The following is a 21,728-nucleotide window of genomic DNA, read 5'->3' as shown; positions in this document are numbered from 1 at the left end:
GTCCCTTTGGAGACTTACACGTTACTTATTACTATACACCTATGAAAACTAGAATGAAAAGTAATATGACAGACAATAAAACGGTAAAATCTTGATCAAAAGGTACTTTAATTCACTAAATGCTTTGGGTAGGAATTTTTAGGTTTAATGCAAAAGCACTTTAAAATATTGCCAGATACAGTAATTTCTTAATTATCCATGTCTGAATTAAACAGATTATTTATTTCATACGTGAAGCCCTGATTGGTTTATCTCAGCCACCAATAATTATCTTTCATTATCAGTCAGCAAGAGTGCAGGAAATTTAACAGATTTCAATTTTAATCTGAGTAAACCATAATTGCTAAGGTAATTCTGCTGTAACAGGATAATCCGATACATTCAGCATCCATATGTAAACCCCTTGAAGATGCTTTGGGTTATCTGTATTATTTTTAAATATCCCTTGCTGGCTGCTTGAGAGAAGTAGGGACAGAATCTAACATTTAAACAGTTTCTATTTCACTTTAAAAAAGCGTTTTAAATTATTTACTAAAACACTGAGTTTTACTTTTCTCTAAATTTAAAAGCATTTGGCACTATAATCCTGAATGTACACTATGATTAAAACAAACATTTCCAAGTTAAATTGCTGTTAATTGCTAAAAGCACTTACCGATGGAAAATTGGAGGACAGAGGCTGTTGTTGTATTAAGGCCTGTGGTGATCTAGAAAAGGGAACACACCAATGTAAGACAAGATAGAGAGGAGGAGAAAGAGGTGAAAGGTGCCCAGAGGAGGGAGCAGGGAGGGAAGAGGAAAGGAAGGGACCATCAACACAGATTGTAGGTATCCAGTGGTTCCCTGATTGCTACTGATATGTCTGAACACAGATACATTTTGTTTCTCTGTGGGGAACAAAGCTGGGAGATCCTGACTGAGGTGATTTCATTGTTTTTCTTACTACATGTTGAAAATTGCTTGTAGGGAAATTTACCAGGTAATCTTAACCATGTGAGAGCAGTAACACAGCCTCCTCCACTAATACTACCTACCACTTTGCCTCCATCCTTCCTGTATCAGTGGATCTAGAGCCCGAAGCAAATGTCATAAAAAGGCTAACAACTAAAAACTGGAAGGAAAATTAAGAGCAAATGAGGAGAGTAAGATTATTTTGAAAAGTAAATAGAACTCCAACAGTCAATGGGTGTAGGATTTCTTTTGGGAGTAATGAAATGTTCTAAAATTGAGTGTGGCAATTGTTGCATAAATTTGTGACTAAACTAAAAACCATGAATTGTAGAATATGTGCATTATTTCTCAATAAAATGGTTACCTTCCAAAAAATCAAATTATAGGTCTAAAAATATTCTCACATATTTCTATTCCTTTTCCTTAGTTTCATGAAGAAGCATGCTTAAATAACATTCCCTTTTCTGAAAGAGATATGGTACCTTAATTTAAATACATTTAAAATTAAAAAATTTCTACTTAAAGTTATTCTTTGGAGCATTGACCTTGATCTATACCAGCTCACATGAGATATGATATTAGTTCGGGTTCTTACTTTCAATGACTTACTTATTGGGTTCCTGACCCTATAAACTAAAGTATGAGATACCTCCCATCACTGAACCCTATAATGTAGAAAGTGTATAACTGTCCTGGCCGGTTGGCTCAGTGGAAGAGCATTGGCATGGTGTGTAGATGTCCTGGGTTCAATTCCCGCTCAGGGCACACAGGAGAAGTGACCATCTGCTTCTCCATCTCTCTCCCTCTCTCTTCCTTTCCCATAGCTATGGCTCAACTTGTTCAAGCGAGTTGGCCCCAGGTGCTGAAGATGGCTCAGTGGAGCCTCTGCCTTGGGCACTAAAAATAGCTCAGGTGCTGAATAATGGCCCAAGATGAGCAGAGCATTGCCTCATAGGCTTGCTGGGTGGATCCCAGTTGGGGGCTCTTGTGAGAGTCTGTCTCTGTCTCCTCTTCTCTCATTTAAAAATAATTTTTAAAAAATTTTGTTAAAAATTATATATCTATATCTTCACCATGGCAGAAGCAGTAGGCTTACTTTCACCTTTTATATGCCACAATGACATCCTTAGCCTTATCCCTATACTTTGTTAGTCCTTGCAGTTAACCCCACAGCTGTGGAAGGGCCAGTGATACCCAGTGTGTGAGCTGCAGTGGGATCAGTGGACAAACGAGTGAGCGAGCCTCTTGCTCTGCCAGATTCAGCTGAGATACAAATATCAAAGGATCTCGCCTCAACAACACATTTTGGCAAGGTGGCTGAGTGTGTGTCTTAAAACTGTGGATTTAAAATGAATGAAAAAGCAGGAAAAGGCAATACAGGAGAGGGCAAGAGAGGCATTTTACAAGTTGTCCAGAATCAGTACAGGTATGGGCTCCTAACTGATTTTAACCATTGTGAACCTCTCTGCTGTCAGATGTCAGAAGAAATTCTCTGTTTAATTTAAATCTTTCATTAACACAGCTTATCTGCTCAAAGAGAACTGGTTCATCATGCCCAGAACTGTTTTCTACTCCATTCTCCTCACCAGAGTCAGAACTCACCAACAGAATTTTCTTTAAGTAACTAGCTCCTTGTCAAGCATCCTTTAAAAGAAATCTTTTTTTTCCAAAGCTTTCAGAGTATGTTCAACTATTTGTCATCATGAGCTTCCACTCGAATAATCTGATGTTAAAGTCCAAATAGACATAAGAAAACTTAAAAAGATTTTCACATAATGTGAATAGACACTTTCCCACTATGATTCTATGCAACTGAGTAGATTGCTGAATGAACTATGAAACACTCTTGTATATTAGTTCCTTGCAATGATGTATTATATAAGTTTAAAAGTATCATTATTTAAGTTATTGCTACTGCTAGTGCATTAAATATCTATCCTGGTGGTATAATAAATGATGCTTGTGTCACCTACATGATCAGTGCTGTGACCACTGCTAAGGAGGTCATAGCAGGTTGCTGGAAATACTGCCAAATTTCAAATTACGTGTGCTAACTGCGGGTGACTCGAGACTTTTGATTAGTCATCGATTCCACATTTTTTTTCTTCACCAGGAAAGCTAAGGACCGGTAGAGTTGTTGACTCATTTATGTACATTTACCTATTTAGTTTATTAGTAAAATTATCCCCTACAAGAAAGAATAGGAAAAAGAAAAAGAAAAAAAATACAGGAAGCACTGCCTATAAAACGTATTCATTTATATTTTCCTTTGGGCAGTATAAATTATTTATTATTCCTGAGTTCATAAATGTAATTTTAGTCTGCAAAGTTATTAAGTCTTTATAGCTGACATTCTTAAAAATAAAAGGGCCTCTTAAAGGGCCTTTGATAAATAATACAGCAACTATGACTGTCTAGCAGAGAACGATCTTCTACCAAATCTCAGTACTTGTAGGTTATCAAATAGACTCCAAACTATAGAAAATGAGTATGATCACTAAGCAAATCTGAAGAATTCCCTGCAGGCTGGGGCCGTTCACTCTGCATCTCTTTCATGCATATTTGTATTGGGTTTGACCCCGTGTTAGCCCAAACTCTCCCTTGTAGCCAGAATGTATTTCCAACAATGTAAGAATAATTCAAGAAATAATCTTTCCTTTTTTTTAATAATGAAGAGTAACATAATGAATTTTGTTTTAAGCTCTGAAAGAGCACATTTTCTCTTAGAGGAGTTGGTCAATCCAGTCCTCATTAACTTTATTCATAAAGTCAGGTGCTACCACCAGAAATACGGAGACTTCTCTGAGCTGCATAAGGATGTGAGAGGCAGCCTGCACAGCAGCAGTGGACGCCTGAGTGCATGGTGTGCCCATGTGACAGCAAATCTGCCTCTCACTAACTTCCAAAAAATAATGAAATGGCCAGTTGACTAGACTCACAAAACAGAGGTGCTATTTTTCATTTTAAAAGATAAAGCATTAGCCTCGTAAGGGCCTGTGGTTATTTCACAACTTCAGTAAAAACTAGGTTTATAAAAAATAAGAAGGCATGTTTTTAAAAAACATGTCTGAGGGCTAATAACTTTCATTAGTTCTCATGCTCAACAGTTTTTACTGGATTCTGTTCTGAAGGACCGTGCAAATATTTGAATTTTAGCAAACATGAGAGCATGTTAACTGACAACCGAATTCCTCACTTTTCATTTGATTGATCTGTCTTCTGTGAATACAACTCCAAGAAAACATGTATTTTTGCTCCTGGGACACCAATACAGTATAAAGGTTATTGAAAATTAAAATTACTTCTGTGTAAAATGTGACTGTCATCCTAATCTTTGTTAATATACCTTCATCCAATTCCCTTTGTGTCCACCACACAGCTTATCTCAGGGAAGCACTTAGGAAGGGAATACGAATCCGCATATGCTTTGTTTTCCTCCAGTGAAGATAATTATTTTTAATATTTTCCTTTTTAGTTGCAAGGCTTATCTCATTTTAATTATATAATACAACCCAAAACTAGCCCATTGGGTGTATAAACTCTAATGTTAAATAAACTAGGTATAGTGAAACAATCAGGATTAAATATACACGGGATCAAATAAAGAAGACACTTCAGTTTTTATGCTACAGAAATGAGGATTTTGCATTATATTCTTAGACATATTTATTTCCTATTAATCAGCAGAAACAAAAACGAATTTGCTAAGCAATCCAGAAATATTACTGAATGGGAGAACATTCTAAATAGGCGTTTATTTAAGCTCAATTAACAACGGTAAAAATCTAATTTTGTTTTAAGGTTTATAGAAAATTAATTCAGTCATGGTACATTATTTTAAATGGACTAGGATATCTATTTTTTCAAGAACTGCACTACCAGAGTCACATTTGTCTGTAGGAATAATGTAACACCTTGTGAGACTTGAATTATGAGCATCTATTATTTTAATTTACATCCAATTAATTCTGTTTGTATTCTAATTTCAACTAAAAAGTCTTCAATTTATCAATGTTCTGAAGCTCGTATCTTTAATAAATTAAATGTATCCCTTGCCATGAAAGAGGTATTCAAGCAGCATAAAATAAGAACCATGTTATAAAAATTAATTGACTTTCACATTTTGATAACTAAGTCTTTTTAATTGCCTAGCTAGGTTTTCTCCCTCCTTTTTAGTGTAGAAGCCAGTCATCTGACCACTTTTAAAGTTAATGAATTTGAAATATAATGTGTGACACAGGAATGAAAAATATAACCTGTTACTACAAGCCGTATGATAAGGAAGATGAGGGGGAGCAAAGCGGAAGCACTGAGGCTCAAGTGTAAAGCAGAAAAGCAAAGCATGAGTGATGAGAGAAGACTATCAGGTGCAAAGGAATTGGGCCAGAATAATATAACATCACTTTATATCCACTTTCAAGAACGGGAAATGAATGCACTCACTCTTCAAGCCAGAAAGTACCAAGGAACAACAAAGGGCTCATTAGCCACGTGCTGGGGGCTACTGGTTTCAGCAGGTCTAATTGGTCTGAATTAAAGGAAAGTAACTTGTTCCTGAACAATGTGGCAAAACCAAAAAAATTAAAAACTGGTTTATTCACTGTGCTCACTTAAAACAATTATTGAAGTTCTTCTTTGGTTAGGAAACAAACTTTAGAAATAATGTGACAAAATTGCTCGTCTAACATTTCTGGCTTGCAAGGAGGAAGTAAGTTTAGAAGTAAAGCTTACACAAGAACTTATAAAGACAAATATTATCTAAATATATAGATGTATGTATCACATATAACTTTTATGTCATATGCCCCAGTTTTTAAAAAGCTCTCCAATCATGAGATCCACTGGTACTTCCAACTTTATTACTGAATTCTTAAGTTTTGCATTTGAAAATGAACCATAAAAATTACTGCTCCCAATTTTGAGATATTTTGTAATAGAACTCATAATATAAATACTACTGCAAATTTTCATCATCTGAACTATAAGAGCATAAGAGAACCTTTTATTGGCAAGAAGCTCAGTAAAGACAATGTATTCAGGATAATGTACATAAATAGCACATACTCACCAATTCTCTCGGACCGTACGGCTCACAGAAGGTGACAGCGTTGCCGTGCATAATTGCGCCACACTGTGCTCCTGTCTCACAGTTGCTACATTCAACCCTGTGGGAACACAGATACATCTCCATTCTGAGAACTAAGTAGCACAAAGCGGTTTATTGCTTAGGTAAGAAAAAAATGTAATAATTATTGTTACTCAGTTTGAATCATTTTGAGGAAAGTAATAGTATATACTTTGTGTTGTTACATGTTAAGGAACCATGACACCAGAACAACTTAAATTTAAGTCCCCATTCTTTCAGCTACTTGCAGTGGTGGGTAATTTACTTAACCTTCCAAAGTTTCAATTTTCTCATCTATAAAATAAGAATAATACTGACCTAAACTCACATAGTTATTGTGTGGATTAAATGAGAGAGTGTATATAAATACAGAGCACAGAACCAATCTCATAGTAGATACTTAATAATAGCAGATGGTATTATTACCAATAATTACATATAATATATACTATGTTCAATACAAGGATGTTTGCAAATATTAAAGATAAGCAAAGTAATATACACTTATACAATGAACTAAAAACTTGTATCTGAAATTAAAAGATGTTTTACAAGTTTTAAATCTTTTTCTTTTGAGATAGAATTAGTGTAAATGTTTAACATTACTATTCTCAAATAAATTTACACATCTAAAAATACAGTCTGCTAAAATAATAAAATCAGATTACATTTAATCTACATATTAATATCAAATACAAAAATTCTAATTCAAGCAAAGTTTGGATAATGAGCTAATGCATTAACTTTGCAAATAATTTAATTAGCTGCTTTCTTTATTATTGTAAAATAAAGTGGTTAATAAATCTTTAGGACAAGATCTCAAAATTAAATTTATCCATGTTTTCAGTAGAAAATAAATTGATAAATATTCTGGATTTGATGTAGCATTTTTACAGCAAGTTACAATGCTCTGCACTGTGACATTTCAACCTACAATCATTACATACCTAACATGTAGAAAGACAGGTCTGTTTTCTCTGTCTGAACCTCAAACCACATGAGAGATGTATTTCATGCAGAAAGAACATTTTCAGAGACTTTCACATTGCAAGTGCCAAACCTTGTGAGAAGAGCACTATGCCCTTTGTTTTGGAGATAACTGCTTTGTGCCCTTTAGGCACTTTGCTAATTTTAGAAAAAGAGGGAGTAGGAATTCCCATTCAGATAGAAACACAAAAGTGTGAACATGTCAGTCCAAAAAGTCTAGAGACAGAAGCATAATAAACAAGAAATTGGCAAATCATTGTATTCCCTGTGTGTATATTGCATGGAATAAGTGACTGTTATCATTCCAATCTTTTGAGCTGTGTTCCTAGACCAGGAGGTGACAATGTCAAGAATCTTTGATTATTTTGCAGAATAAATAGGGAACAATTTTTGGTATGAAATGTAAAAATCACAAATATCAGTAGAAGATTTAAATCTTCTCTTGATTACTATGAAGCAAGATTCTAATAAATGTCCTTGACATGAAAAGAAATGCAGTAGTAGTTTCATGAGGACAACAAACATGTCTTTGTTCACCATTTTATGCCGTACATGTTGTAGTCCATAAATATTTGTGTGGATGAATGAATGAATGAATGAATGAATATAAGAAAATTTCATAAATACAACTATTATTAAGGCCTGAGGTCCAAAGCACTTAGAATAGTGCCTGGCACACAGCAAGAACAATGTGTTACTGTGTGTACTGTTACTATTATCATTATGGCTTTCCACCATTTTTATCCAGAACTGGTATATTAGTTCTTCTTTCTCCCAGAGAGAACCTATTACATGAACTTTTTAAAAAATATTTTATTAATTTTAATGGAGTGACATTGATCAATCAGGGTACATAGGTTCAGAGAAAACATCTCCAGGTTATTTTGACATTTGATTATGAACTTTTTACTACTGTGTTTCTACTCTTCAAATTATACATTATTTGGCCCTGGCCGGTTGGCTCAGTGGTAGAGCGTCGGCCTGGCGTGCAGGAGTCCCGGGTTCGATTCCAGGCCAGGGCACACAGGAGAAGCACCCATCTGCTTCTCCACACCTCCCCCTCTCCTTCCTCTCTATCTTTCTCTTCCCCTCCCGCAGCCAAGGCTCCATTGGAGCGGAGTTGGCCCGGGTGCTGAGGATGGCTCTATGGCCTCTGCCTCAGGTGCTAGAATGGCTCTGGTTGCAACAGAGCAATGGTCCAGATGGGCAGAACATCGCCCCCTGGTGGGTGTGCCGGGTGGATCCCAGTCGGGCCCATGCGGTAGTCTGTCTGACTGCCTCCCTGTTTCCAACTTCAGAAAAATACAAAAAAAAATTATACATTATTTTTTAGAGGACTGTGATTGTGATAAAAAGTACAGGAAAGAATTACAGTGGAATACTCAGTGATAGATGAGAATTATTGGGCCTTCAACTTACTGTAAAATGGCTCTCTTAAGCCATTTTAACACCAACTTTGACAGAAAAAAATTAAAAGAATATTGAACCCTCACAATGGCTACCTGCTATTATCCCCCAGTAACTACAATACATACACTAAAAGCATCACTGTTGATATGAAGTACAAGGCCTGATGTTGAAATTCCCAGAGCAATGATTCTATCTATAAATATTGATTAGCAGTCCCCAAATCAACTGTATATCAGAAACATACCAGCAGTATAAAGTATATGTATTATAGGCCCCCCATAGTTTTGATTTAATGGGATTCAGGTACAGACTAGATATCTGAATAAGTGTTTAAAGGTGATTCTAACACGGGTGGCCTACAGCCTGGCATTAAGGAACCAGTGAATAGACAACAGTGGTTTCATGTGTTTGGAGAACCACCTCTATTTTGTGAAATAACGGAAATTAAAACATGATTGTCCAAGGTTACACCCCTTGAAGTTATAGGCCCGGGATTCAAATTCCCATGATCAAACCCCCAAAGTCATAATAGAAATCCAACTTTTAGGAAAATTGCTTTAGCAAATAATGGATTGGAGGTAGAAGAGACAGAACTATTGATGTAATACAAGTAAGACATGACAGTGCCTGAAATAACATGGAGGTGGAGAGGGCAGGCACACTCTAGAATGCTGTGACTCAATATAAATGGAATGTGAGCCACATGTAATTTTCAACTTGCTAATGGTACTTAAAAATATAAAGGAACAGGTGAAATTAATTTTAATATGTTTTATTTAACTCAGTATATTCAAATTATATTTTTACATGTAATTAATATAAAATTATTAATGACATTCTCTGTTCATAATAAGTCATCAAATCACGGGGTGAATATTACACTTGCAGCAAACCCCAATTCTGACTACCTTCATTTCAAGTGCTCAACAGCCATGTGACTACTGGCTACCATTTTAGACAGCATGACTCTATCACAGGGGTTGGAAACTGACAGCTCTTCGGTTGTGCTGACAAAGATTATATGTATCTGAACTTCAAAGAAAGATTAGCACTGACATGACAGGATATGGTTGAAATCATAGGAGCACGTTATTGGGAGCCAGGGGAGAGAAGAAGATATATGAAGTGAGAAAAAACGAGGTTTAAGAATGGGTTTCTGGGGGGAAAATCATATTGTCCATAGGTTTCTGGAGCGTTCTAACCATCTTCACACCCTTCAGTGTGTGCCAATCTGAGTGCATCTCCGCGTATTTGCCCATGATAACTGGCAGTGGGTTAGTTTCTATCCATGTTCCTAATAACCTGCACTGCCCACCAAGGTGACTTTCCTAATAGTGAATCTACAATATGACCATCCTAATATTTTTCTACCATTAAATTTAACTATTATACAACGACACACTTGAATGCTATTATCATAAAAGAAAAGATACACCATAACTTCATGCTGAACACAATGATCTTGATGAAGACCAGACAGTACAAAAGGTAATAGCTGACATGGTTTCACAGAAGAAAATAGTGATCCTTGCCAGACAGACAAGCTGAGTTTTTGTGTTGACTGATTTGAGAAAGACAGAGAGAGAGAGAAACATTGATTTGTTGTTCCACTTATTTATGCATTCACTGGTTGATTCTTGTATGAGCCCTGACTGGAGAACCTGCAACCTTGGTGTATAGAGATGACAACACTCTAACCAACTGAGCTACTTGGCCAGGGTCAAGACAAAGTGACTTTTAAAAACCTACAGATGTAAATAAACACCTGTATTCCAAGAAAAGTAATTCCCCAGAACTTAAAACATACCTAAATGTTCTTAAGGTCTTACTCTATGCTTTTCTTAAATTGCCTCTGTGTCTAACAACTTAACGCGGTGAGTGGAGTGAGGACGCAACCCCGCGGTGCTCTCTGTGAGGAACACCAGCAGTCTGAAACCTACTCCTCTGTTATGGAAAAGTCCCGGAGTTCCTGCAACTGAGGTTCAGGTTGCTGAATGAGAGGTCCAATGTTTTCAGGTTCAGAGAAAAAGAAATGCTGATTGTTCCTAACATTTAAACTGTGGCCTCATAATTGAATTCTCAGGAAAATGATGGGCTTTGTAAAGTTAGAAAATGTATTTTTCAGAGATCTGTGGAAAGGAGGAAGTTTTAAATAATCGCAGTTACACAAACTTTTGTTTTTCAGATTAAAAAGGAATGTGACCTCCCAGATTAAGGATTAGAATTGAATTTTTTCTCTTCTTAATAGGAAAAGTAACACTGAATATTTATCTAGTATAATAAGTAAAAAACCTTTCCCCTCTTTTTCTTTTTCATGATACGAAAAATAGAACATAAAAATCTGATAAATACCATGACATATCATTCAAGTCACCCACCTCAAACGGATTCTGCCATGAACAGTATGATTAAAAGACATTTTAAAGGGAAATGCTTGCTATCCCCAAAGATCATGCCAAACCTGAATTTATTAAACTCTCGCTGAACCTATTTATCACACACTCAGTTTCCACATGCAGCTCATCTATTACTGGAGTTCACAGATGATTGCACGTTCGAATTAGAGGACACCTAAAATGTCACCGAGTCTCCTCATCCCCTTATTGTACAAACGACAGGACTAGAGTTCAAGTTCCCTGGCTCCTTGTACAATATTCTGGCCACTCCACTGTCCTGCAGCCAGTAAGAGACTAGAACTCCGATTCTGTAAAAACACTGCCTTTCAAAGAGTGTTTGTCATCATTTTTACTGTGAGAGTTTGCTTTAAAAAGCATTTGAATCTTCATAAACACAATAAATTAAAATCAATTAAAAAAAGCAATAAAATGACCTTTCTTAAAAATTTTTTTCTTTTATAGAAGCATTTTGTTTTGCTAGTGAAAATGTACAAAAATAAGAAAAACGTTATGGATTTCATATAAAATGTTAAGAATGAATTCTCTGGACTGGAGTATATAATGAAATTCAATATTCCTTTGCTTATGTACAACCTTAGCTATCTCATCACTATTTTATATATACACCTAGAACACTATCATTTTTCACTAACAAAAACATAAAATAATTGGTAAATATAAGGTTAGATACTTGTTAATCAGCACAACCAGGGTCATGCTATAAACATAAGAGAAAAAGAAATGCTTTGAACCAAGGTTCTGTTTTCACTATTGCAAGCTCCTTGGCAGTCTGCAATTGTTATTTTGATGTCAGTTCTCTTTCTTTGTTTTTTACTATTTAAGGTGGCTGTTTTTTCATCTGGGATAAAGAATTATATGTGATATAGTGTATCTGTGCTGTAGGGAGCACACTTCTGAAGGAGCATTATGTTTATAATCCTGATTTTTAAATTATTAAGCTGGAAAACATACTAAAGCACCCGTTCAGGATGCAGAGGAAGATGAAGTGCACGGCCCCAGCCTCCGGGGCCCCTCCTGCTGCAGTGACTCACACAGGACTTTTCGGATACAGGAAAGAGGAGGAGGATTAATGAAAAACTGGGCTCCTTCTCACAACTGGAGATTTATGAATGGGCGGTGGTGACATCATTCTGATAACAACAAATAAATAGCTGAAATATTATTTTCCAGGACCAGTCTAATTACATGGCTCATTCTTCCGACTCAATCAGAGGAACATCACTCAGCCTTTAGTCAGGCACTCTGCTGAAACAAGTTAATCACCTGGAAACTCACTGACAATCAGTTACCATCAAATTCTCATTTGAGATGCATGCAGTTCATTCCCAAGACCGAGGCACTGTATTATCTGTTTATTATTTATTGCCTCTGAAGGAGTCCGTGTCTGGGACTCAGCTTCTGAAGCAATCAGGCATCCTATGAGCCAGAACTTTCTATTCACCAGCATTTCTGAATGGAGATATTAAAATAAATTCAGTATTTTTTCTGGTTATAGAAAAACACTCTTAAAATAAAAAAAGAAAAAGAAAAATCTCTGTAATTCCCTGACCCAAAGATAACATGCCTCTTCCTCCAGGGACAGCTGCATGCTGCCTACGCTGATGAAATCTCACGTGCGAACTCCCAAGGCCAGGAGAGATGAATATTTTTTTTGTGTGTGTGACAGAGACAGAGAGAGAGACAGACAGGGAGAGACAAACAGGAAGGGAGAGAGACGAGAAGCATCATTGTGGCACCTTAGTTGTTCATTGATTGCTTTCTCATATGTGCCCTGACTGGGGGGCACAGCAGACCAAATGACCCCTTGCTCAAGCCAGCAACCTTGGGACCAAGCTGGTGAGCTTTTTGCTCAAATCAGATGAGCCTGCACTCAAGCTGGCGACCTTGGGGTTTTGAATCTGGGTCCTCCGCATCCCAGTCCGACACTCTATCCACTGCGCCACTGCCTGGTCAGGCTGGAATATTTTTTTAAAGATTTTATTTATTCATTTTCCAAAGGAAAGACAGAGAGAAAAGAGACTGTGCACGCGTGCGCATGACAGAGAGAGAGAGAGAGAGAGAGAGAGAGAGAGAGAGAGAAAGAGGGTGGGGGGAGCAGGGAGCATCAACTCCCATACGTGCCTCGACCAGGCAAGCCCAGGGTTTTGAACTGGCAACCTCAGTGTTCCAGGTCAGCACTATTCACTGTGCTACCACAGGCCAGGCGTACATGTGGAATATTAAAAAAAAAAAAAACAGCAAGGAAAGTTCACTCTATGAGACTGTGAATAATATCACCTTCAATGATATCACGACTTACTTCTAAGGAGCTGAAACATGCTCTAAACGTGATAATGACAAACTCCATTTATAGCTCATTCTTTCTCATTACTTCTCACTGAGGAAGGTAAAAAATAACACTTCTTATTTCACTGGGGAGTTTTAAAATTTGATCTCTCCTTTGTTAACAGGTACAATGATACACATTATTTAGGTTAAAATAACTCTTCTTATATGCTACTACTGCACGCAACATTCTGACCTCCTACTATGGCGAATTCCACTACATGCTGCTTGAAGAAATATTTTCTCACTGTTTCAAATGTACTTGACATTTGATTCCACCAAGTAAGCTCCTGTTTCCGTCATCTAAAACAGGTATTAAAGAAGGGAACAATATGCCTCAAGATTCACACCTCATTTTATTAGTGGGCCGCCTCCTGGAAAGTCTTTCTCTCATAGATAAGGCCTTTTCCCAGAACTACACCATGGTAAGAAAAGTGAGGAGAGAGAGCCAGAGAGGAAGTCTGGAGTACAGTTTAGTAATAAGAGAATGAAGTTACTAAAAAAAGAGGAGACAGAATGTGAGATGGTGGAACAAGAAGGAGGAAGTGAGAGAAAAAGTAGAGAACAATGCACCTAAGATTGGAATATTGGACCATCAAACCCTATAGATCAAATTTCCATCATTCTACAACCTCAAAGTACACTGATATATTAGAGGTTATAGCAATGATATGTCATCAGAGAAAATATTTATCTTGCCTGATTTTTCTTATTATTCACGATCTCCCTTAGTTACCTGCTCTTGAAAAATATGTAAGGTTTATGTTCCATCTTCCTTCAGGTAAGCCTGTGAGGTCCTATGTCTCTTAAGTGATCATCATTACAAAAAATGTCCCTTAGGGATCCCTCAGTGGTGGTGTCCGAGGTTGGAGTCCCCCTCCCCCGGTGCTGTCTCCCAGGCTTACTGCCCACGGGCCTGCTGGACATGGAGCGAAGTGGTTTCTTTCTCAGGGACATTGTTCTTCGGTCTCACTTTTTCTTCCTGACTACCCAGAAACTGCACTTAATTGTGCTGCTCACACTTGGCTAGTAAATCGGCTCCCCGCTGTTTCTGGTGTTTATGGGGCTCCAGGACGCTGAGGAACTAGGAGGTAGTTCCATTGCCTGCTTGTCTTCTCTGGTGGGCGAGGTTATTAATCACTGAATAAAACTCCAGCTGGAAAAACTCAGCCCCCATCTCAAAATCTCAGTCTTTTCATATTTGATGTTGAGACAATTATTTCTGTCAAAGAAAATGAACTTTAATGAGCCAAATAACCAAATTTGGGCTCCATTTCAGAATAATTGCACCAATAAATTAGGATTTTCAAGAAAATACCAAACAAAGAAGTCTGTGATTTCTATTTCCCTGAACCTGTAGTTTTTATCTTTTACATATAAAAATGAAAATGTTCCGGTCTTTTTCTTGATTCAAGCAACCCCATGCAATGCCAGTCATGGCTTTAGCTTCCTTCGCTGTCAGTTGTGGGCCTTCTGTGTGATACACCGATGACAGAGGTCTCACATACCATAGGATCAGGAACAGCCTCATTGTATCTTCTGATGTTTCCTATCCCTGTTGGCATCGGGACTTACTCGGCTAAGGTGCTTCTTCCGAGGAGGGGTCCCTGCTCTTCCCTGGTCCCTGTTGAACAGGACATCTCTGCCACTAGTCCTGAGCTGGAGGAAGAACATCTGCTGTCATCTGTCATCTAGTTGCCACTTACCATGTTTTCTGATAGTTCCATGTTGCCCGCTAGAACTTCAGAGCAGAGTAGTGATGTTATAACTCTGGATACCTTCTGTAATCTTCAGGAAACAAGCATTAAAGGGCTAATCTGTTAAGCAAAACTAAGAGTTCTCCTGGATTTTGTAATTGCTTGGAGGGTAAAGGTACTTCTTAAAAAACTTAAATTTTTAAGGATTCATTCACTTTTTAGTTCCTTTAAATTTGTCTCTTTCTAAACTGCAAGTTCCAAATCAGAAAGTTCTCCATTTCATATTGTTTTCTTGTTCTCCTTATTGCTGAAAATTTTTGAGTAAATGTGCACTCAGGGAAATACATAGATCTTAAGTTTTGATAAATGCACACAGCTATGTAACTCATGCTTTCTCAAGATACAGATATTCATCAGCCCAGAAAGTTCCTATGCCCCTTCCCAGGCAATCCCCATCCCTGACGTAACCACTGGTCTCATTTACGTCACTAGATAAGTTACCTAACCTAGATTTCATATAAATAAAACCACAGAGTAAAGTGACCTTGGGTTTGGCTTTTTTCATTCAACATAATATCTTTGAGATTCAGCCATGTTGTTTTAATTATCAATAACTCGTTCCTTTTTATTGCTGAGTAGTATTTCACTGTTTATCCATTTTCCTGTTGATGGATACCTGAGATGTTCCCAGTTTTTGTTTATCAGGTATATTTCTTTTTAATAAAAATATTGTTTCTCTCCATTCATATGGAATCCTGGAAGTGTTTATGTTGTACTGAAATAGTTTAATTCATCAAAGGAACTATGAAAGTGTGGTTGGTGTGTAAGTAGTAGATGTTAAGTTAAATGTTAGTGAGATAAAGCATGTTTGTAAGTCTTCATATCCTTCAATTTAGTTACATGAGGTAACCCTCTCCACCATCAGTGGTACAGTCGTACTAAACTACTTGATCACGGAGAGTTGTCAGTGAGGCTGAAGAACTCGTGTTGCTCCTTGGGTTCAACAGCACATTTGAAACGATGAAGCTACTGCTGGGCTGGGAGGGCGCCTCCTGCAGCCCCTACAGGGCAGGGCTACAGTGAAGAAGCCTCACTCCCACCAGGCCTGAGCCACCACTAGATTCCCATGAAGAGCTTTTGTTTTCTATTTACTTATAACTTTATTTCTCATTTCTCATTCAAACTAAGCAATGGGAAGCCCGCTGGGAGAGTGGGGAGGTAAAGGGTCACTTCCTCAGCAGGGCCCAGTGAGACCTGCGGGGAAAGAGCAGAGCTCCATGCTCTGCATTTCAGGGAGGCAGAAGGACCAGTGTCGTGACAGCAGAACAGAGCTGACAGCATTGCAAAGATGCCCGTGGCCCAAGTCCAGGAGCAGCAGAACGGTTCCCAAGTCCTCAGGCAGGGTTCAGACAGAGCCCCCGCCCTGAGAAATGGTCCGGGCAGGGATGAAGGCTGTCTGTGTGTAGCAGTCACCAGAGACAGATGAGCTGAGGAGGCCTCGGTGAGTATGCGCAGGAAGAGATGGCTGGGGAACCAGAGGGGCATCCCCCAAGCCCCCTGCTTGTGCATGAGTAAGTCACCTGAAATAGACACACTCCCGAAATGTGGGAGCGGGCAAGCCAGAGTTGACCGAAATTAAGTTTCCATCACTGGCAGCAAACAGTAAGAAGATTAAGTTGGGTTATGAAATAATAAAAAATGTTTCATTTCTCTGATACCAAAGTTCGTGAACAGAATTCATAATGGCCGACTTGTGCAAGCACCAACATTTGGAAGGACTGGCAGAGACTGCTGACAGTACCGCCCCTGGAGGAAGAGAACACAGGTCCAGCGTGGGAGGCTTACTTTCATCACTTTCTTAAATCTTGGACTTTTCCACAGGTACATTTATGAATTTTTAAAACAAATATAATATTTAAACTAAGCAGATAAATAGTACATTCAATATTGAGTTGATATAAAAGAATTTCTTGGTTCTATTTCAACTGCTGTCACGTACTTGGAATAGTAACCTGACTATTATGTTCCTTCATAATAACAGTAATATTGTTTTGTGTTCTTTTTTTATGTACAGTCATTTGTACACGAGATAAGAAACTTGGATATCAAGAATCACATTAAATGGAGTGAAAAAGAGGTTGATGTCATTAGAGTTAAAGAAAGCAAATAAGTTATGAGTGATTAACTTTGGAACTGATCTACCGCCTCATTATAGTATCAACATGATCCAGTTTCTTAATTTCTCTTTTTGCTAGTCCTTAAAAATTACCAATTAAATTACGTATAGGATGCTTGTGAACCCTATGGAAGGAACATGCTCATATAAGTAGCACATTTTCTCTCGTGGAAAGTTACACGAAACTGTGTGAAAGCAGAGGCAGCGGGGCCTCCCTCCACAGTGCCCACGGGCTAAGTCCGGGAGTCCAAGACAACAAACATCACGAGGGACAAAACTCACACACTCATATGTACACCAAGAACGCAGAGATCTCAGGAAGAATGAAAGCTATCTGTGCAGTTACAAAACAAAGTTGGCTTTGTTACATTATTGGAAATATTTCCTGAGAGATTTTACTGGGTTCTGGTTTCTGACTTTTGGGACTTTATGTCTATATTTAAGAAGTTTTAGTCATCCAATACCCTTTATTTTCCTTTCTTATAATTCTGCCATAGTACGTTTTTATTATTTTACAAATATATAATACAGATATATTTAATTTGATGTCTGTTTTTCATCCAAATGCAATGAGAGAAAACTTGGAGACTCATTTATATAAACTAGCTGAATATTATTCTAACAATAATGATTTTTGTTCATGTATGGGCTTAAAGGAGACAAGGAGAGCAATGTGCAAATACACTACAGGAAGATGAAAGAAAAGAAGAGAAGGAGGGAAAAAGGAGAGGAGAGGAAGGAGAGGAAAGAGAAGGGGGGCTGGAGGGGAACAGAAGGGAAATAGAGAAATGCAGGAAAGAGATAAAGAATGAGAGAGGGAACTAACTTGCATTGAGCCCCCGCAGCACCCCAGGCGGGGAGCCAGGCCTCTCCAGACTTACCAAACCTTCCACCAGTGCTGCAAGGACAATGTTACTATCATGTTTACTGACCAGATGGCGGGCTCAGAGATGTGAAGCGAGCTTTCTGCTTTTCTCAGGGTACCCAGCGGCCAAGTGCCTAGTTCAAGAGTCAAACCAAAGCAGCCTGACCCCAGAAGCCCTGCCACCTTTTGTTCAATAAAGTCAACTCTCAGAACATGACAATTTCATAGGCAGGCCTGCCTCCCTCCCTCCCTCCCTCCCTCCCTCCCTCTTTCTCGCTTTTCTTTTCTTTTCTTTTCTTTTCTTTTCTTTTCTTTTCTTTTCTTTTCTTTTCTTTTCTTTCTTTCTTTCTTTCTTTCTTTCTTTCTTTCTTTCTTTCTTTCTTTCTTTCTTTCTTTCTTTCTTTTTCTTTCTTTCATCTTCTTTATCTTTTCCTCCCTCCCTCCCTCCCTCCCTCCCTCCCTCCTTTCCTTCCTTCCTTTCCTTCCTTCCTTCCCTCCCTCCCTCCCTCCCTCCCTTCCTTTCCTTCCTTCCCTTCCCTCCCTTCCCTTCCCTTCCCTTCCCTTCCCTTCCCTTCCCTTCCCTTCCCTTCCCCTTCCTTCCTTCCTTCCTTCCTTCCTTCCTTCCTTCCTTCCTTCCTTCCTTCCTTCCTTCCTTTTCTCTCTCTCTCTTCTTTTTTTTAATCTTAAAGAAGCTAGATGAAAGAGCGGTGAATAATAAGGGATAAAGTAAACTTACTCTGAAGCATATTTGATAGAAGGCAGAAGTATGTGGCATTTTAAAGTTAATAAAAGGTTTTTTTAAAAGCAGGAAAAACCATATCTTAAGTAAAAGGGACACAAAATCCATAATTTTGGTCTAGAAAGGATAGATCAGTCATGAAAATGGGTGAAGCAAACTCAATCACATTTTATTGATTTTAAAAACAACTGAATTTGAACCACATAAAAGTCACATTTTGTATTTGTCAAGAAAACTCACTGAAGAAAATGAATTAGCTTGACAGAAATGAACTTGCCTTGAAAGAAACAAATCATCCGACAACATCTGCATTAATGGAATACAAAAGAGCCAAATGTCACAAGTAGAGAATTTTTCCTGAGTAAAAGCTATCATAGAAAGGTTTTTACTTTTTTGCCTTTTCTTAATTTATTTTCAGGTTTATTTACAGAGTTTCAATTTATTTCCAGAAATTGATATTTAGGTTATATTCATAGGAAAATGATATTTTATTATAAATTCTTTCTTTCAATGGTATATAAATTATTGTACTTTATGACTGTCTAGTCTGACTCTGAATATTTATACTATCTAGATCTATATCTCTTTCTAAAAAAGACACAGAAAGTTCCTCTGCCCAGTGTTTAAGCACCAACACTCTCTACATGTCATCTGCAACTCTCAAGTCCCTTTTCCGAGAAACTCCCACTAGGGTCGTCTCTCCTTTTCAGAACCACAGTATGTTATCTGTATCCCTCTGACCAGGATTCCTATCCTGGATTGTAAGCTTTTAAAAAATGTCCTTAATGTATCCTCTACTACACTATAAACTACTTGAGAGAAGAAGCCATATCTGCTTTTTATTTACTGTATACATAAACTAATTATTGCTTAATATTTGAACAGTAAAAATAAATAAAACCAGAAATGGATATCACATGCTGACATTAGAGGATAAAATGGTTCTCTTTCTACTCGTGTTGCTTGGATTTTGGAATTTGAAACTTCACCCTGGAGATTCTTCTACTTTATCTTGAACTCTTAATTGTGTACATAAGAACATTTAGTATCACCGAAAATCCACATTCAGATGTTCTCTCAAATGGTTCAGACTGACTGAAGCTCTGGGTCGACATGCCCATTTCTCCAAAGTTGGAAAAAATACAACTGCTAACAAATTCATGCATCCACTTATGGATTCAACAAATGTTTAACAAATGAGTTTTGCTTTATTCCTTCTTTGCCCTCAAATGTCTCATGAAATTGCACCGAAATAACCTTTGAAGAAGTGATTGGAATATAATAATGAGGTGACCCAATGACTCAGTAGTTACTTGAAAATATGATTCAAATCATCTGTCATTTCAGATAAACCATTACCCTTTTTCTGCTTGGCAAAATGTAATAATTAGACACATTAAACTTAATGTTTTCTATGTAAAGAACTAATACAACATCTAACCACACCCATGGCTTTGAGGGGTACCTAGATTCAGTTTTTAAGTCAAGAAATTGACAGTACACAGTCTACATTAAGCCCAAGTCTCTAGTTAAACAAGGCTCAGTGATAGCTTAATGCTGCCGAAAAATTTAATTTCACGTAACTGCTCCAAGGGAGCATTAGCACCATTCCTCTTTGCATTACATAGACCCAAGTGAGGCATATTCCTGTAACTTACCATATATTTGGATTCAATTCCAGTTGGTGGTAGGAATCAAAGTCATCTCGTAGGATAATACTGTCACTGTGTATTTCAGCTAAAAGAAAAAGATTTAGAAAAAATTATACTAAACAATAGATTTAGCTACACAAAAGGGTCAATATGCTGCATTTATGAGAAATAATAGTGTTTTAAGTTAAAACTGAATTTTTAAATGAGCAGTTGGAGTATATTTGCTTTGCCATTTAAACTATCAAAGGAGAAGGGCTCTGCGGTTTAGACACAGAGAACTCTGGAAACCAGAGCCTCCAGAGAGAAACCGGAGCAGGTGTCACCAGGCAGGACAGAAAGGCGGGAAGGCCAAGGCCAGCACCAACCTACTGGAAGAGGTCACACAGATTTGCCCCTCATAGCTTGACATGCCCAGAAGAGATTCAGGGTCTAACTCACCTTAAAGTACAGAAGGGTCAGAACATTCTATTTGTTGTCAGCTAGCATTGCTGGCAGTCACTAACTCATTTCCTCTTCTCCTTACAATCTCCCTCTTGCCCTGGCTTGCTCCCTCTCATTCCCTATATTCACTCATTTTTATTTAATGTGTTTCAAATTAATTCACCCCCCCTCGGAGCTGCATAGGACAAATTATCTACATGAATAAATAAAACTCCCAAATAAAGTCATGTTAGAAGTCAGAAGGAATGCCAGGGAACCATCCATAGTTTCCAATGTATTATCCTAACTTGAGATTCTACTAAACACACTTTTTAGCTCCAGAAGAACTCTGGGCATGCTAAGAGCAAAGCCGGTTTTCATAAGCTGTTGAATATGTGATATTTCTACTGAATAGAGGGTGGATGAGTAAAAACAGTATTTCACAGTCAGCTACAATGTAAAGTGGGTTCATTTTTTAAAAAAGATTTTATTTATTCATTTTAGAGAGAGAGAGAGAGAATAAAAGGTGAGAGGGGAGAAACAGGGAGCATAAATTTGTAGTTGCTTCTCATATATGTGCCTTGACTGGGCAAGCCTGGGGTTTTGAACCAGCAACCTCAGTGTTCCAGGACAACACTTCACCCACGGTGCCACCACAGGTCAGGCCCATTTTTAAGGTTGTGTGAGAAATGATAATTATTTCTATTTAAGTGATAAAAAATGAATTTTATATTTAAAACTCTCCATATAATTCCCATGGTTTGTTTGGGAAGTTTGTTTCAGCTAATATAAATTCTCTGAGCCTGTACAATTATTTTGGAACTAGTTTACATATGTTTTTTGAAAAAATTAAAATTATATGATTTTAAAATTTTATTTAATTTTATTTATTTATTTTGTATTTTTCTGAAGTGAGAAGCAGGGAGGCAGAAAGACAGACTCCTGCATGAGCCCGACTGGGATC

General features: G+C 37.7%; 1 protein-coding gene across 2 annotated transcripts in view; it reads right to left on the bottom strand.

Moving 5' to 3' along the window:
* The window catches only part of RELN (reelin), a 649,217-nt gene that overhangs the window by 310,449 nt on the left and 317,040 nt on the right, over positions 1–21,728 (bottom strand). For both annotated transcript variants that reach the window (XM_066354462.1, XM_066354463.1), the window contains exons 6-8: positions 20,351–20,429; positions 6,020–6,116; positions 656–707 (exon numbers count right to left, since the gene is read on the bottom strand). In XM_066354462.1, the coding sequence (XP_066210559.1) occupies positions 656–707; positions 6,020–6,116; positions 20,351–20,429 (228 nt within the window). The remainder of the gene's footprint in view (positions 1–655; positions 708–6,019; positions 6,117–20,350; positions 20,430–21,728) is intronic.

The sequence above is a fragment of the Saccopteryx leptura genome, chromosome 12, assembly GCF_036850995.1.
Source record: "Saccopteryx leptura isolate mSacLep1 chromosome 12, mSacLep1_pri_phased_curated, whole genome shotgun sequence".
Classification (NCBI taxonomy): Eukaryota; Metazoa; Chordata; class Mammalia; order Chiroptera; family Emballonuridae; genus Saccopteryx; species Saccopteryx leptura.
Note: the sequence above shows the minus strand (reverse complement) of the source record. Positions and strands in the feature narration are given on the sequence as shown.